The sequence below is a fragment of the Hemitrygon akajei genome, chromosome 6 (assembly GCF_048418815.1).
Source record: "Hemitrygon akajei chromosome 6, sHemAka1.3, whole genome shotgun sequence".
NCBI lineage: Eukaryota > Metazoa > Chordata > Chondrichthyes > Myliobatiformes > Dasyatidae > Hemitrygon > Hemitrygon akajei.
In genome coordinates this window covers 13254475-13270822 of record NC_133129.1, presented here as the reverse complement: position 1 = coordinate 13270822, position 16348 = coordinate 13254475, and the positions used below count along the sequence as shown (strand labels likewise).

Here is a 16348-nt window from a genome sequence, read left to right as displayed (position 1 = left end):
ATAGAGAGTATAAGTCCGGACAGTCAAACTCCCAGACTGTGAATACACTTAGCAACAGAGGATAAAAATGCCTACTACCAGAAAAAAAAAAGGGAGCTGAAAGCAAGGGACTGAAAAGAAAAAAAAAACCCTAGTCAAGAGGAAGGTTATGAAAGTACTCGATAAAAGGCCCCCAGATCTTATGGAACTTTAAATCCGAATTGAGAACTGAATAATGAATTTTTTCGAGGTCCAAGCAGGCCATAATGTCGTTAAGCCATTGCGCATGAGTGGGTGGGGCAACATCTCTCCATCTAAGGAGGATCAAGCGTCTCGCCAGGAGAGAAGCAAAGGATAGTATTCGGCATTTGGTCGGACCCAGACATAAATCTGTCTCGCCCCAAAAACCGAACAGAGCAATTAAGGGGTTAGGTTCTAGGTGCTGATTCAGAATACCCGATAGTGTAGTGAAGACATCTTTCCAGAATTTCTCCAAGCTAGGACAGAGCCAGTACATATGGATGAGAGAGGCCACGCCCCTCTTGCATTTATCACAGAGCGGACTAATGCCAGGGTAGAATCGAGATAGTTTAGATTTAGAGATATGGGCTCTATGAACAATCTTAAACTGTAAGAGACAATGGCGAGCACAAAGAGAGGTTGAGTTAACCGATTTGAGAACTGAGTCCCAGCTCTCCTCGGATAAGGAGATATTTAAATCCTGCTCCCAGGCCATTTTAATTTTATCCACAGGGGCCCGTCGTAAGGCTGCTAGTTTATCTTGGATAATTGAAATTAAACCTTTACCTAGTGGATTAATGGAGAGAAATAGGTCCACAGGAAAATAGCCACTCACAGGAGACCTTGCCCACGCCCAGGATTACGGCTGCACAGGTGGAAGGTCAACTGAGGAAGATCTGTACCAGCAAGGCGGCTGGACCGGATGGAGTTTCCCCACGATTACTGAGGGCCTGTGCGACTGAGCTGGGAGAACCATTACAGTGCATCTTCAACATGAGCCTGGAGCAGAGAAGAGTACCCAGACAGTGGAAAACATCCTGTATTGTCCCGGTACCGAAGAAACCACAACCAAAGGAGTTGAATGACTTCAGACCTGTTGCCTTGACGTCGCACGTGATGAAGACCATGGAGCGGCTGATAATACAGAATCTGAGGCCACAAACCAGGCACGCCCAGGATCCTCTTTAGTTTGCGTATAAGGAGAAGGTGGGAGTGGAGGATGCTATCACGTATTTGCTGCACAAATCACTCTCTCACCTAGAGGGGGTCAGTTGTGCTGTGAGGATTACATTCCTTGACTTCTCTAGTGCCTTTAACACCATCCAGCCCAAGATCTTAAGGCACAAACTAACGGAGATGGGAGTAGACTCTCACATGGTGGAATGGATAGTGGACTACTTGACAGATAGACCTCAGTATATGCAGTTGGGAGACTGTAGGTCTGACACGGTGGTCAGCAGCACAGGGGCGCCGCAGGGAACCGTACTCTCTCCGGTCCTGTTCACCCTGTACACATCAGACTTCCAATATAACTCGGAGTCCTGCCATGTGCAGAAGTTCGCTGATGACACGGCCATAGTGGGGTGTGTCAGGAATGGACAGGAGGAGGAGTATAGGAAACTGATACAGGACTTTGTGATATGGTGCAACTCAAACTACCTGCGTCTCAATATCACCAAGACCAAGGAGATGGTGGTGGACTTTAGGAGATCTAGGCCTCCTATGGAGCCAGTGATCATTAATGGAGAATGTGTGGAGCAGGTTAAGACCTACAAGTATCTGGGAGTACAGTTAGACGAGAAGCTAGACTGGACTGCCAACACATATGCCTTGTGCAGGAAGGCACAGAGTCGACTGTACTTCCTAAGAAGGTTGGCGTCATTCAATGTCTGTAGTGAGATGCTGAAGATGTTCTATAGATCAGTTGTGGAGAGCGCCCTCTTCTTTGTGGTGGCGTGTTGGGGAGGAAGCATTAAGAAGAGGGACACCTCACGTCTTAATAAGCTGGTAAGGAAGGCGGGCTCTGTCGTGGGCAAAGTACTGGAGAGTTTAACATCGGTAGCTGAGCGAAGGGCGCTGAGTAGGCTACGGTCAATTATGGATAACTCTGAACATCCTCTACATAGCACCATCCAGAGACAGAGAAGCAGTTTCAGCGACAGGTTACTATCGATGCAATGCTCCTCAGACAGGATGAAGAGGTCAATACTCCCCAATGCCATTAGGCTTTACAATTCTACCGCCAGGACTTAAGAACTTTTTAAAAGCTATTATTAATGCTTTTTGAGATAGTGATTTAGATGCATATCATATTTTTTACTGAGTTAAGTATTGTATGTAATTAGTTTTGCTACAACAAGTGTATGGGACATTGGAAAAAAGTTGAATTTCCCCATGGGGATGAATAAAGTATCTATCTATCTATCTATCTATCATAGCATTTTTCACAGGCATTTCAGGAAAGTTAGGAATTAAAGGAGCAGTAAAGTGTCGGATTTGGAGATATCTGAAAAAGTGAGCGTTAGGCAGGTTGAACTTAACAGAGAGCTGTTGAAAAGAAGCGAAGCGGTTATCAATGAAGAGATCTTCAAAATGTCTAATGCCCTTCCTGTACCAAACATGGAATGCTGAATCGAACGTGGTAGGTAAAAAAAGGTGATTATGTGCGACAGGGCTAGAAATGGAAAACCCCTGGAAACCATAGCATTTCCTGAACTGAGCCCATATACGCAAAGTGTGTCTAACCAGAGGATTAGCTATTGATCTGGGCAGACTGCTGGGGAGTGCAGAGCCAAGAAGTGCAGATATAGATAATTCTTTAGTGGAGCTCAACTCCATTGCCACCCAGTTAGGGCACTCAGGTTGACCATGGAAGAAAGACCAGAAGGCAGCACAACGTATATTAGCTGCCCAGTAATATAAGCGAAAGTTAGGTAAAGCCATGCCACCCTCTTTTTTAGATTTTTGGAGGTGGATTTTATTAATTCTGGAGCGCTTATTCTGCCACAGATATGACAAAATAATAGAGTCTAAGGAATCAAAAAAAAGATTTAGGAATAAAAATTGGGATAGATTGAAATAAGTATAAGAATTTGGGGAGAACATACATTTTGATGACATTGATACGACCTACCAAGGACATAGATAGAGGTGACCATTGTGCCAGACTCTGTTTTGTAGCATATGAAAGGTTGACAAAGTTTTCACGAAAGAGATCTTTAAACTTCCTTGTGACTGTAATTCCAAGATAAGTAAATTGATTATGGACTACTTTAAAAGGGAGATCTCGAAATATTAGTTCTTGTGCTTCTTTATTAATTGGGAAAAGTTCACTCTTATGTAAGTTGAGTTTATAGCCAGAGATCTGGCTAAACTGGTCAAGAAGTGAAAACATTAGAGGTAAGGATGTAGACGGATATGAGAGAAAGAGTAGTAAGTCATCAGCATAGAGAGAGACTTTATGTTCAACACCCCCTCTCCAAATCCCGGTCAGTTCAGGACATTTTCGAAATGCTATCGCCAGAGGTTCTATAGCCAAATCAAAGAGAAAGGGACTTAAGGGGCATCCCTGACGGGTGCCACGTTTGAGATTGAATACTTGGGATTTCTGAAAGTTAGTTAGAACAGAAGCAGTAGGACACAGGTACAGCAATTGGATCCAAGAGATGAAACTTTGGCCGAGGTCAAATTTTTCTAAGACTGCAAAAAGGTAGTTCCACTCTATACGATCAAATGCTTTCTCCGCATCAAGGGAGATAACACATTCTGGAGTCCCAGTTGGAACTGAGTATAAAATATTAAATAGACGCCGAATGTTAAAAAAAGGGAGATGGTTTTTAATAAAGCCTGTTTGGTCATCAGAGATAATGGAGGGAATAACGGTTTCTAATCTATGAGCCAGCACTTTAGCTAAGATCTTTACATCAACATTGAGCAGAGAGATCGGCCTGTACGAGGAACACTCTGTTGGGTCTTTGCCCTTTTTTAAAAGAAGAATAATAGATGCCTCATTGAAAGAGGGTGGCAATTTGGGGATTGATTTAAATTAAATAATTGTTTGCTGTATTTTCCAGAGCTCAGAAAGTCTGGCATTGAAATGGAGCCCACAGCTGCTGATGGCAGAAGGCTATGCCTTTTGCATCGCTGTGACACTCAAGAATTGAAACTTACCTCATCAATAGAGTTCTCTCACTTTCTCCTGAAATGATCAGGAGCGAACCCTCCAATCCCTTCCCTACTTCCAAGTGCCGCTTCCTTTTTTGCCGCCCACCCCAGAACAGAAGATAACAGTTGCAATAACAACATATGTTTCATTAGAACCAAGCTTGCAGGGTTTCCCACATACTTTTCTAAAGCCTCTCTATAAATATCACAGCCACTGATTTAGTTGGTTTGGAGTGTATGTTAAGCTGTAACAGCAGTGACTTGCATTTATAAAGTGCCTTAAACATTGTACACATGTCATAGATTAATAGGTCAAAGCAACTGCAGAGCTGTACCAGCAAAATTAACTGAAAATGTCATACCGAGATTTTCGAGAGGTCTTTGGATGTGAAGAGAAACCAAGGGTGAAGTTAAGGAGAAAGTTTTAGAGTTCAGGCGATGATAAGGAAACACACAATCTGCTGGATGAACTTAGCACGTCGAGCAGCACCAGTGAGAGGAAAGAAAATTTTAGCTTTTCAGGTTGAGATCTTGCTTCAAGACTGAGAGCGGAGAGGGGAGTGGCAAGAAAAGATTTGAACATGATTGCTGGACTGTGGAGTATTGTAAGATGACTCCAGTCATCAACGGTTTCTTTCCTTCTATTGATGCTGCTTGACCTGCTGAGTTCGTCCAGCAGATTGTGCATTGCTCCAAGCTCCAGCATCTGCAGTCTCTTGTGTCCACAAAGATAAGTGAAGCTTTTGCTGCTAAAGCTGAGAGAATGAATAGTTAAATAGCCAAAAGAGGTCAGAGAAGAGGGCACATGTTGTCCATAGGGTAATTAAATTGTGAAGGAATTCCAGGTGACTGTTTTGAATTATTCAGAATGTTTTACAGGGAACCATCAGATATTGACAAAGCAACAGAACATACAATTGAGTGCGGATAGGAGAATTTGTGGATGACCCTGCATTACTATCACATACATATCAGCAGGTGCATAAGAAAACTCAGTGCCTGTGTACATATAGTGGACAGGTTGGACTCGAATCAGCCAAAGAAAGACTGAGACAATGATCCTCAGTGTAGACTCTCCTTGTCCTATCAAGGCATATGCTGTCGACTTACCCAGCACCACTCGATTCACCTACTTGGGCAGCATCATTCGGCAGGATGGTGGGACCAAGGACAACATCCAGTGCAAACTCAATGAAGTTAGAAACGACTTCAGATAAATGAGCAAAATATGGGGATCAACCAAGTATGGCATCCACACCAAGGTGAAGCTGTACTGGAGCTCTGCTCTCCCCACACTCTTGTACGAGTCAGAATGCTGGTGCATGACGGGGAGCGGCCTTGCCAAGCTGTCATCGTTCCACACCATGAGGCTCCAGAAGATCTCCCGTATTTTCTGGCCAAGAAAGTTCTCCACCCACAGTGTCAGTGTCACCAAGAGGACACGGCCACAATCATTATGAGGAAACGTTGGAGACGGATTGGGCCCGTGATAAGAAGAGAGGCCAACTCCATCATCTAGACAACACTTCATTAGGCCCCTGAAGGATGCGGGAAATGTGAGAGACCAAAGACAACTTGGTGCCATACTGTAGGAACAGAATTGAGGATCCAGAGCCACACCTAGGGCAGAATAGAGAAGATGGCCAAGGACAGACAGAAATGGAAGATTAGAGAAGTTGAGTTCACACGTGACAACAATGTAAAGAAAGCAGATACGAGTTCAGCAGTTGTAGGGTTGCACTGTGAGTGAGAATGTGAGTAATGAAAATGAATATTGGAAAAGCAGGAAGGCAGTCACAAAGAGGGGGTCATAAATGCCAGGAAAGGTGGGTAGAATAATGCAAAATTGAACAAGATAAGCAGAAAAAGAATTCCAGGCTGAGTTACTTAGAACATCTGCTGGACGGAGGACCAGGGAATGGTAAATGTAAATCCCTTGTTCAAAAAGGGATATATGGACAGTCCAGCTGGTAAGTCTTGTCTTGGTGGTGGTGAAGCTTTTAGGAATGGAAAAAAGAAGTAATAGATACTGGACAAGAGCCTAGATAGATTTACTAAAGGAGAATTAGGTTAGCTAACCTGATTAATTGTTTTGATGAGTTGACAGAGAAGGTTGAAGGAAATGTGGCTTAAAGTCAAATGTACAGATTTACAAAAATAAATAAAGTTCTGCTTAGCAGCATTGAAATAGTTGGAAAATCAGGTAACTAACAATATCAATAGTGTTGGCTTTGAGGCAGAAAGCAGAGAGTTGTGATAAACAGTTATCCAAAAGTAAATTACTGCAGGTGTTGGGAAACTGAAATCAAACAGAAAACGTTGCAAGTAATCCAATAGTCAGGCAATATTCGTAGAGGTAGAAACATAATTAAAGTTTCAGGTTGATGATGAATTGACTGGAAACATTACTCTGTCTCTCTCACTTCATGGATGCTGTTGGGCCAGCTGAGAAATTCCGGTATCTATTGAACTGTTACTTTTCAGATCGGAGAATATGGTTAATGGTGATTTCCAGGGGTCGTTCCAGAGACCTTTCCAAATGTTAATTCAAATGAGCACGGTAGGTAAGATCACTGAATGAAACAAAGTTTGGAAGTGTGGTAAACAGTAAGGCAGATAATAGTAGGCTTCAAGAAGATGCTGGATAGTGCAGTGGGTTGGTGAAATTGAGTGGGAAACTCCATTAACATAGTCTTGGTCTGAAATATGGACTGGACCCAGGGCATGCCCTTTTCTCACTGTTACCACCAGGTAGGAGGTGCAGAAGCCTTGAAGCCACACACTCAGCGATTCAGGAACAGCTTCTTCCCCTCTGCCATCCGATTCCTAAATGGACATTGAATCTTTGGACACTACCTCACTTTTTTTAATATACAGTATTTCTGTTTTTGCACATTTAAAAAAATCTGTTCAAAATATGTAATTGATTTACTTGTTTATTTATTATGTTTTATTTATTTTTTTCTCTCTCGCTGTTAGATTATGTGTTGCATTGAACTGCTGCTGCTAAGTTAACAAATTTCATGTCACATGCTGGTGATAATAAACCTGATTCTGCTCATGCCCCACCATACATGCTGCCTGACCTGCTGAGTTTCTTTAGCAATTTGTGTGTGTTACTAAGTAATGTGTTTTGGCTTTAAAAACACTGTAGATGTGAATGGTTAAATCAGTCCTATATTTATATGTCTTATTTTGTGAATGCCATCTTCTCACAAGACATTTGCCACTGACTTCTCTGGAACAATTCTTTGACACTTGTATTTCCTACTCAATAGAACTTTTACTGCAAAGGAGACTTAGACCATAAGATCAGTTCATTTGGTCCATCGAGTCTGCTCCGCCATTCCATCATGGCTGATTTATAATCCTTCTCAACCCTATTCTCCTGCCTTCTTCCTATAGCCTTTGACACCTTGACTAATCAAGAGCCTTTCAGCCTCTGCTTTAAATATACCCAATCACATGGCTCCACAGGTGTCTGTGGCAATGAATACCAATGATTCACTACACTCTGGCTAAAGAAATTCCTCCTCATCTCTGTTCTAAAGGGACATCATTGTATTCTAACACTGTGCCCTCTGGTTCTACAGTTCCCCACAGGAAACATCTCCATGTCCACTCTATCTGGGCCTTTCAATATTTATCAAGATTCCCCTTATTCTTCTAGATTCTATTGAGTAGAGACCCAGTACTATCAAATGCTCCTTATACCTTAACTCTTTTGTTCCTGGCATCAAGTCCTGGACTTGATCAAGTGAATATTTTGACTATGTTTAATTCTGCCCACTTTGAATTTTTTTTCCTTAAGCCTCTTGTACTTGATCAAGACTGCTGCACATTAATATCAAGGGAGATTCGAATGGAGAAACGAACACTATTTCGGTAAGTAAACGTATTGTGATTCCTGTAGAACTATTCTGTAATATCATAGTTGATTTGTGTGGTAGCACCAATAAAGCATCTTCATTCGGTAGCCTTAATACAAATGCCAATCAAAAATCAATAAAGCCCAGTTTTATATGATCTACATTTTAAAGATTGCATAAACAAAACAGAATTGAATACATTTTGAATAAAACATTAAAGCATTAAATTGATTTACTGCTATACTTTTTGTTTGAAGGATGTCTGTGTTACATTTGTAGACACACATACACTCAGTGGCTGCTTTATTAGGTGCATCTGTACACCTGCTTGTTAATGCAAATATCCAATCACCCAATTGTGTGGCACAACTCAGTGTAGAAAAGCAGGCAGACATGGTCAAGAGGTTCAATTGTTGTTCAGAGCAAACACCAGAATGGGGAAGAAATGTGATCCAAGGAACTTTGACTGTGGAATGATTGTTGGTGACAGATGCGTTGATTTAATCTCCTGGGATTTTCACGCACAACAGTTTCAAGAGTTTACAGACAATGGTGTGAAAAATAAAGTGAGTGGCAGCTCTGTGGGTAAAAATGCCTTGTTAATGAGAGAGGTCAGAGGAGAATGACCAGAGTGGTTCAAGCTGACAGGAAGGCGACAGTAACTCAGATACCTTAAATAACCATGCAATATAACAGTGGTGTGAAGAAGAGCATCTCTGAATGCACAACAAGTCGAATCTTGAAGAGGATGGGCTACAGCAGCAGAAAACCACACCAGGTTCCCCAAACTCTGATTTGTTCCATTGTAGCAATGGATTGCATTGGTAAAGGTTAAATGGGGCAGATAACACCTCTTTACGTGCACAATCAATACTAGAGCAAAATTGAAAGAGGTTATGAAATAACTATGGTAAAGAAAAACAAAAGTTTCTACAGGTAGTCCCCGAGTTACGAACGTCGACTTACGAACAACTCGTACTTACGAACCGAGGAAGGAGAACGCTATACACCATTTTAAGTCGGATCGCGACACTGTCCGCCGTTTTAAGTCGTTGCCATTGACACTGTGTTGAGTGTGTAACTTTATATTTGGCTTAAATTTTTCTTAGTAAGATTCACCCTGACCCCGCCCAGGCCCCCTTTTCCGGTTGGCTGGTGGTGCAGTGAGATCAGTGCCGAGCTCGAGAACGGAGGTTCCTGAGTTCGATCCAATGACAGACCGCTCCCGTGCCGGGTTGATGTTGAGCTCGTAACTTGACCTAGTAAAAAAAAAACACTGCCACCTCCAATTTAAATTCCCACGCGGAATATTGTGGAGGATCAAATACCCAAACCCATTACAGCCCCCACTTGTCCCATTTAACCTGTCTCAGTGTGGTGGACTTTAGGACCCAGCGAATTCAGTGCAGTGGTCCTTAGGACCCGGTGGAGCTCGGGACCCGCCACACACAGTGTTTCTGTTCCATTGACGGGAAGTGATCATGATTAAAAATAAAGTGGAAATAATAAAGTGTTTGGAAAGAGCTGAAACGTCATTGGTCATTGGAAAAGCGTTAGGCTACAGTCGGTCAACAACCGGAACAATTTTAAAGGATAAAGGATAAAGTGAGAATAATGGAGCATGTGAAAGGCCCTGCCCCGATGAAAGCTACAATGATTACTAAGCAACGCAGTGGTTTAATTATTGGAATACATATGTTTCTTGTGTTTTATATGCATAGAAAGATAAAATATATACTATATACTAAGACAAACGTTTGACTGACGCTAAATAATACCGGATGTACTTGCTCCGACTTACGTACAAATCTGACTTGAAGACGGACTCAGGAATGGAACTCGTTCGTAACCCAGGGACTGCCTGTAATTCTGAAAATCCTTAGAAGTTGCATACTTAAAAGCAGTGAGGTTGAAAGCAGATGGTTAAAATATGACAATACCCTTTCTTTTATTTTCAGACTCGACCTTGTTCCTATAAATAGATCAGTTGGTTTAAAGGCCAAACCTACCAAACCGGTGACTGAAGTACTTCGACCTGTGGTGGCCAAGTATGGCTTGAATCTTGGTGAATTAGTGGCCAGAATTGTGAGTATGTAGACATAATAAAGAAACCCCTTTCCTCCAGTTCTTTAACAAGCAACACACCCAGAAATTAAGCACTCTTATCAGTGGAGACAGACATCTGTGACCTGTGCTAAGTGTAGCAGTAGGCTTCGAAGGTACCGACTAAGAGTGGTGGAAAGGATGTACAGGTATGGATTGGAGGAGGGTGGCATAGAAGATACAAAGTGCGATGTGAACGTGGTGAGCCCTGGGGTTTGTTTCAGTGCTCCTTGACTCAAGAAAAAAAATCTGTAGTTGCATCCCATTGTTTCCCTGAGGGCAAAATACTTTGTAAATTATATTTATATAAAATGGCTTTCATCTGTCAGGATGTCATGTTGTAGTTGTACAAGATGTTGATGAGTTCTCATTTGGAATGTTGTGTGTCCTCCTGCTAAATATTATTTATTACTCATTAATTTATTTGCTGTATTATTATATGTGTTTTGTGTGAGTTAGAGGTACTTTGTACTGCACCATGGTCCAGAGGAACATTGTTTCTTTTGGCAGTGTACCTGTACACAGTTGAATGACAATAAACTTGAACATTTGGTCACCTTACTATCGGAAACATGTCGTTAAACTGTAAAGAAGGCAAAGAAGATTTATGAGAATATTGCCATAACTCGAGGGCCTGAGTTATAGAGAGATGCTGGTCAGATTAGGTTTTTAACTGTAGGAGACTGAGGGGCTGACCTTGTAGAAGTGTATAAAATCATGAGGGGCAAAATAGGGCAAATGTGTACTGTCTTTCTCAGGGTTGAGGAACCAAAAACTAGAGGGCAAAGGTTTAACATGAGAAGGGAGAGATTTAATAGGAAACTGAGGGGCAACCTTTTCCACCCAGAGAACTGCCAGAGGAAGTGATTGAGTCAGGTCCATTCACAACACTTAAAAGATACATTGACATGGATAGGAAAGGTTTAGAAGCATCTGGATCAAAGATGGGCAGATGGGATTAGTTTAGATGGAGTAAAGGAAATTACAGTGGAATGAGGGAGGAGTTGGCTAAAGTAAATTGGAAGGAGATAGTGGCAGAGCGGCAATGGCATGAGTTTCAAGGAAAAATGAGGGTGCAGGATAGTGTATTCCAAAAGAAAGAAAAACTCAAATGGCAAAATAGTACAACCGTGGCTGACAAGAACAGGGATGTTATGCTAAGGCTTTATAAGGCACTGGTGAGGCCTCACCTCGAGTATTGTGAACAGCTTTGGGCTCCTTATCTAAGAAAAGATGTGCTGGGTTTGGAGAGGGTTCAGAGGAGGTTCACAAGGATGATTCCAGGAATGAAAGGTTTATGATAAGAGGAACGTTTGACGGCTCTGGGCCTGTACTTGCTAGAATTTAGAAGGATTGTGGGGTGGGGGGGGATCTCATTGAAACTTTTCAAATGTTGAAAGGCCTAGACAGACTAGATGTGGAAAGTATGTTTCCTATGGTGGTGGAGTCTAGGACAAAAGGGCATAGCCTCAGGATAGAGGGGCGTTCATTTAAAATGGAGATGAAGAGGGATTTCTTTCGCCAGATGGTGGTGAATTTGTGGAATATGTTACCATAGGTAACTGTGGATACTAGGTCATTGGGTGCATTTAAGGCAAAGATTGATAGGTTCTTGACTGGCCACAGCATCAAGGGTTACGGGGAGAAGGCTGTGGAGTGGGGCTGAGGAGGAAAAAAAAGGATCAGCTCTGATGGGCCAAATTACCTAATTTTGCTCTTATGTCTTATGGTCTTATAGATGGGAATCTCGGGCCAGTTGGGCCAAGGGCCTATTTCTGTGCTGCACAACTCTATAATGAATATTGTATTGGCAGTTGTTAATCATTTCCAACTTTATCTTCGGAGCCATGAAATTATTCACCGCAGAAATGTACCCTTCAACCCAGCTCTTCCATGCTAACCTTAGCTAGTACCTATTGTCCGTGTTTGGCTCATATCCCTCTGAACCTTTCTATCTCTACCACCTACACTGGCACCTCATTCCACATGCTACAGTCTGTGTAGGAAAACTTGACCCCCGTTAATTCTTGTCCTTAACTTAAATCTATGCCCTGTAGTTTTAGACTCCTCTACCTTGGGAAAAATGACCATTCACCTTACCTATATCCCTCATGATTTTACACACCTCTGTAAGGTCACCCCTCTGACTTGTACACACCAGGGAAAACAGCCCAGACTATCTAGTTTTATAACTCAATTTCTCCAGTCCCTGTAACATACTGTACTTACCAATCTTTCCTGCAACCTTTTCAACTTAATGATGTCCTTTCTTTTAGCTGGATAACGTAATGGCACATGGTACTTCCAATTGTAGACTGTCCTGTGTCTTGTACATTTTTAACATGATATCCCTATTCCTGTACTCAAATGACATGAAACTCACCAGGTGATAGAATTATCGGTGGGGAATACTTTGGGAACAATGACCGTAATTCATAAAATTTCAAATAACAGAATGGTAGAAGAATTCAGAAGGGCTGTCAGCATCTGTGGAGACAAAAGGTGTAAGTTAATGGTTCAGCTGTAAAAATATAATTTTTGGCTTTAATATAGGCGGCAGGTGCCCGAGTTAATTCAACACTTCTAAATAGTGATAAATTTCAGACATTTGTATATACATTTGTCTCGGATCACATATTCTGCCTAGAAGGCATGTTGAAAGCTCAATGCATGATCAGCAGGAAATAGTCACTTAAGATTTTTTTTTTTTTACATTTATTGAGTTCTTCAACTAAAACTGATGACCTGGCCTTTGTGATGAATTGAACATAGCTAGGTGTTCAAAATTTGTGATAGACATGGATATTTCAGATTCATTTATCAGGAAATGTTCAATATGACAATGCAAAAATAATGCTTTAATTAAATCAATTCTCAAAAAGATAACTCCTTCAAAATTATTTAACTAGAGCAATTTTAGTTAAGCTGTCTAAGAGCAATAAGCAATATAACCACCTACTTACACCATTACAATACTGTCTAAGTGACAGTATAAATAACTCGTCACGTACAATGTTATAGTAATGGGTTTAAACTCATTTCTTTGTGTCCCGTTCCCGTAAATGTAATAAATCATGTGAAAGTTTCCCCATTGGAGTGATGCAATTTCAATCACAGTTTGCTTCACCATTCAACTTGCATTGATTTACTTGCTGTTACTTCACTTCTCTAGTTCACGTTTCCGAAGGAAGAGACACTCTGTCCAAACAGCATTTCCAAACTAGCTTCCACTACAACAATTTATAATGACCTTTACTCCCACATCCGGGCACTTTCAGTCTCCAGTGGTAATTGGATCCAAGTCTTTTGAGTATGTTTAAAATTACTAGTTACAGATGTAAGCTCTGCAGTTTAACCAGAATATAGTAAAACAGACAAAGCAGGAAAAAGTACATAATAGCCATCTGAGCACATGGGCTTAGATTGCCATCTTGTGTTCTATATTCCTGAGGAGCTTTCTTCTTTTGTTCATAGATTTTACTGAGAGACATGCATTGTGCTATGTTTTCATTCTGTAGAATGGAGAATCTGAAGTGTTAGATCTTGGAGTTCCTATCTCTAACCTAGATGGACGCCGTGTTGTTCTTGATGTTGCAGATCCTATTAAGGGGAAAGGTATGCAGAGTCTACAAAATTTAAGTTGTTCCTGTTGAACAGTTATTTATTTAAAATATATGCCTATTACAATTTAAAGTAATTCCATGATACATAATTTTGCCAAGTAATTTTATTTACTTACTGCTTGTTTGCCTCACTTTTGTCAAGATGATAAGAAATGAAAGGCAAAGAGTTAACAATGATAGTGTAAAATAATTGCACGGTTTTTATCAATAACCAAAAGCACACTTGCATATTAAAAACCGAAGATGTTGGAAATGCAACCACCTCTGTCCCGTTCTTTTTAGGTCATCCTTTGTCAATCTGCTCTGATGCTAAGTGCCAACCCTTTTCCTCACCTTTTGCTTATTCCCTTTGCTGCTACAGGACTGTTAAGCTCCCCACAATTGGCTGACTCTGTATCCATGATTCCACTGCCATTGTTGCAAAACATTCTTTGCTCAGGTCTCTACCCATACATATACACTCAGTGGCCACTTTGTTAGGTACATCTGCACACCTGTTTAATCAGCCAATCACGTGGAAGCAATTCAATGCATAAAAAGATGCAGATGTTCAGTTGTTGTTCAGACCAAACATCAGAATGGAAAAGAAATGTGATCTAAGTGATTTTGATTGTGGAATTATTGTTGGTGCCAGATGGGGTGGTTTGAGTATCTCAGAAATTGCTGATCTCCTTTGGTTTTCATGCACAACAGTCTCTAGAGTTTACAGTGAATGGTGTGAAAAACAAAACAAAAAATCCAGTGAGTGTTCGTTTTGTGGGTGACAATGTCTTGTGAATGAGAGGTCAGACAAGAATGATTCAAGTTGACAGGAAGGTGACAGAAAGGCAGATAAGCAGGCATAACAACAGTGGTATGCAGACAAGTATCTCTGAACACACAACACATTGAACTTTGAAGTGGATAGGGTACAGCAGCCGAAGACTACGAACAGAAGGTACTTAATAAAGTGGCCATTGAATGTATATGGGATCAACATTATACTTTCTTCAGTGTTTGATACTCGATCCAAGCTGGTCTCATTTGCCAGCATTTGGCCCACAACTTTCTAAACCTTTCCAATCCACGTGCCTGTCCCACTGTTCTTTACAAGCTGTTATTGTACCTGCTTCAACCATGTGGAACATGCTGAGGAAAGTATGGAAAATTAGTTCCTCATTCCTATTAAAGCTCTTCCCTGTCACCTGAAACTATGCCCTCTAGTTCTTGATTTTCCAATCCTGGGAAAAAGAGGCATAGGTGCTATCTGTGCCTCTCATGATTTTACATAAATCTTTAAGATATCCCTCTTGTGCTGTAAGGAATAAAATCCTAACCTTATCAAACATCATGAAAGAAGTATCATTGGAAGCAAAAAAAAAAATGGCTGGAGGAACTCAGTCTTCAGCACTTTATGCTTTCGATTCCAGCATCTGCAGTCCTTTGTGTCTCCAAATATAATCATCTACCTGAAGTAGGTTTAAAAAAAAAATCAGGTAAATTCTTTCTTCTATCATCAATCCAAATTTCTTCTTCAAATGCTTCCAGCAGGAACATGCACTTACTCCCAAACATCTGCATTCTCTGCAGGAACCGTGCAATCTGTGACACTGCAAACAGATCTGGTTGCACATTGAATAATGTTGCTAACATTATTTGCCCGTTAATTTATTGAAAAGAAGATAACCAGTCAAATTGTCATTTAACTACAGACAGGCAGAAGAACACAGGAGAGAAAGTCAGCTCTTCCAACAATGTCACACTAAGTCAAGCTGAAAAGGTAAACCTTATTTTTGAATGCAATTAAGTGTATGTTATTGATTTTTCAAACAAAATAGTGTTTAGGAAAGAATAATATCAAAGTAGTGTTTATTTTCATGTTTGCATAGGTGCAATGAAAAACTTGTGGCAGCATCACAGGCGTATAGCATAATATAAGCAGCTTTCACAAGGATCACATAATTCAATGCTATTTTTACGTGAATAAACACAATTAGAAGATGAAAAAAGAGCAAAGTTCGTTTTAGTGCAAAGTGGTCAAAATGTTCTTGGTGTTGCTAAACCGTAGTGATTAGCATTTTACCATTTGGTTCAAGAGCCAAGTAGTCGAAGTGAAGTAGCTGTTCAGTGTAAGACTTTGGGCTTCTGCCCAATGTGAGCTACAACAAGATTCATGGCCTGGATGAAATATGAAGGAAATTATCTGCTTTGGTTTCATTCACCCTGATATCAATAATTTCTGCTGATGTTTTTAAAATTAATCTTCAGAAGTATTGTTAATGCTTATTTTTATTTTATTGAAATTATATTTTTGGTTCAGTTATACTTTCTACTCCATTTTTAATTTATGTTGTCCCTTACTAGATTGCATCTTCAGGTTATATTTATAAAGCTGCTGATATTTTCAGATACATCATATCTCTCATTTACACAAATCAATTTTAACAATACCAGAATGACGGAAGACCTTCTTCGGTGAAAGTGAAAGGAGAGAATGGAAAACCTTCCAAAGATGCACAACTTTTTAAGAAAGAAGAATTAATTCAAAGGACAAGTAGGAAGAGGCAGCCAAAGTTAAATATGGATGAGGTGGAAGGTAAATTACTTAAC

At 40.7% G+C, this 16348-nt stretch overlaps 1 protein-coding gene across 1 annotated transcript in view; it reads left to right on the top strand.

Moving 5' to 3' along the window:
• Positions 1 to 16348, top strand: part of rgs12b (regulator of G protein signaling 12b) — a 164283-nt gene that overhangs the window by 115957 nt on the left and 31978 nt on the right. Inside the window, exons 12-16 of the mRNA XM_073047905.1 lie at positions 7976 to 8049; positions 9992 to 10118; positions 13655 to 13751; positions 15451 to 15518; positions 16193 to 16334. Of these exons, the coding sequence (XP_072904006.1) occupies positions 7976 to 8049; positions 9992 to 10118; positions 13655 to 13751; positions 15451 to 15518; positions 16193 to 16334 (508 nt within the window). The remainder of the gene's footprint in view (positions 1 to 7975; positions 8050 to 9991; positions 10119 to 13654; positions 13752 to 15450; positions 15519 to 16192; positions 16335 to 16348) is intronic.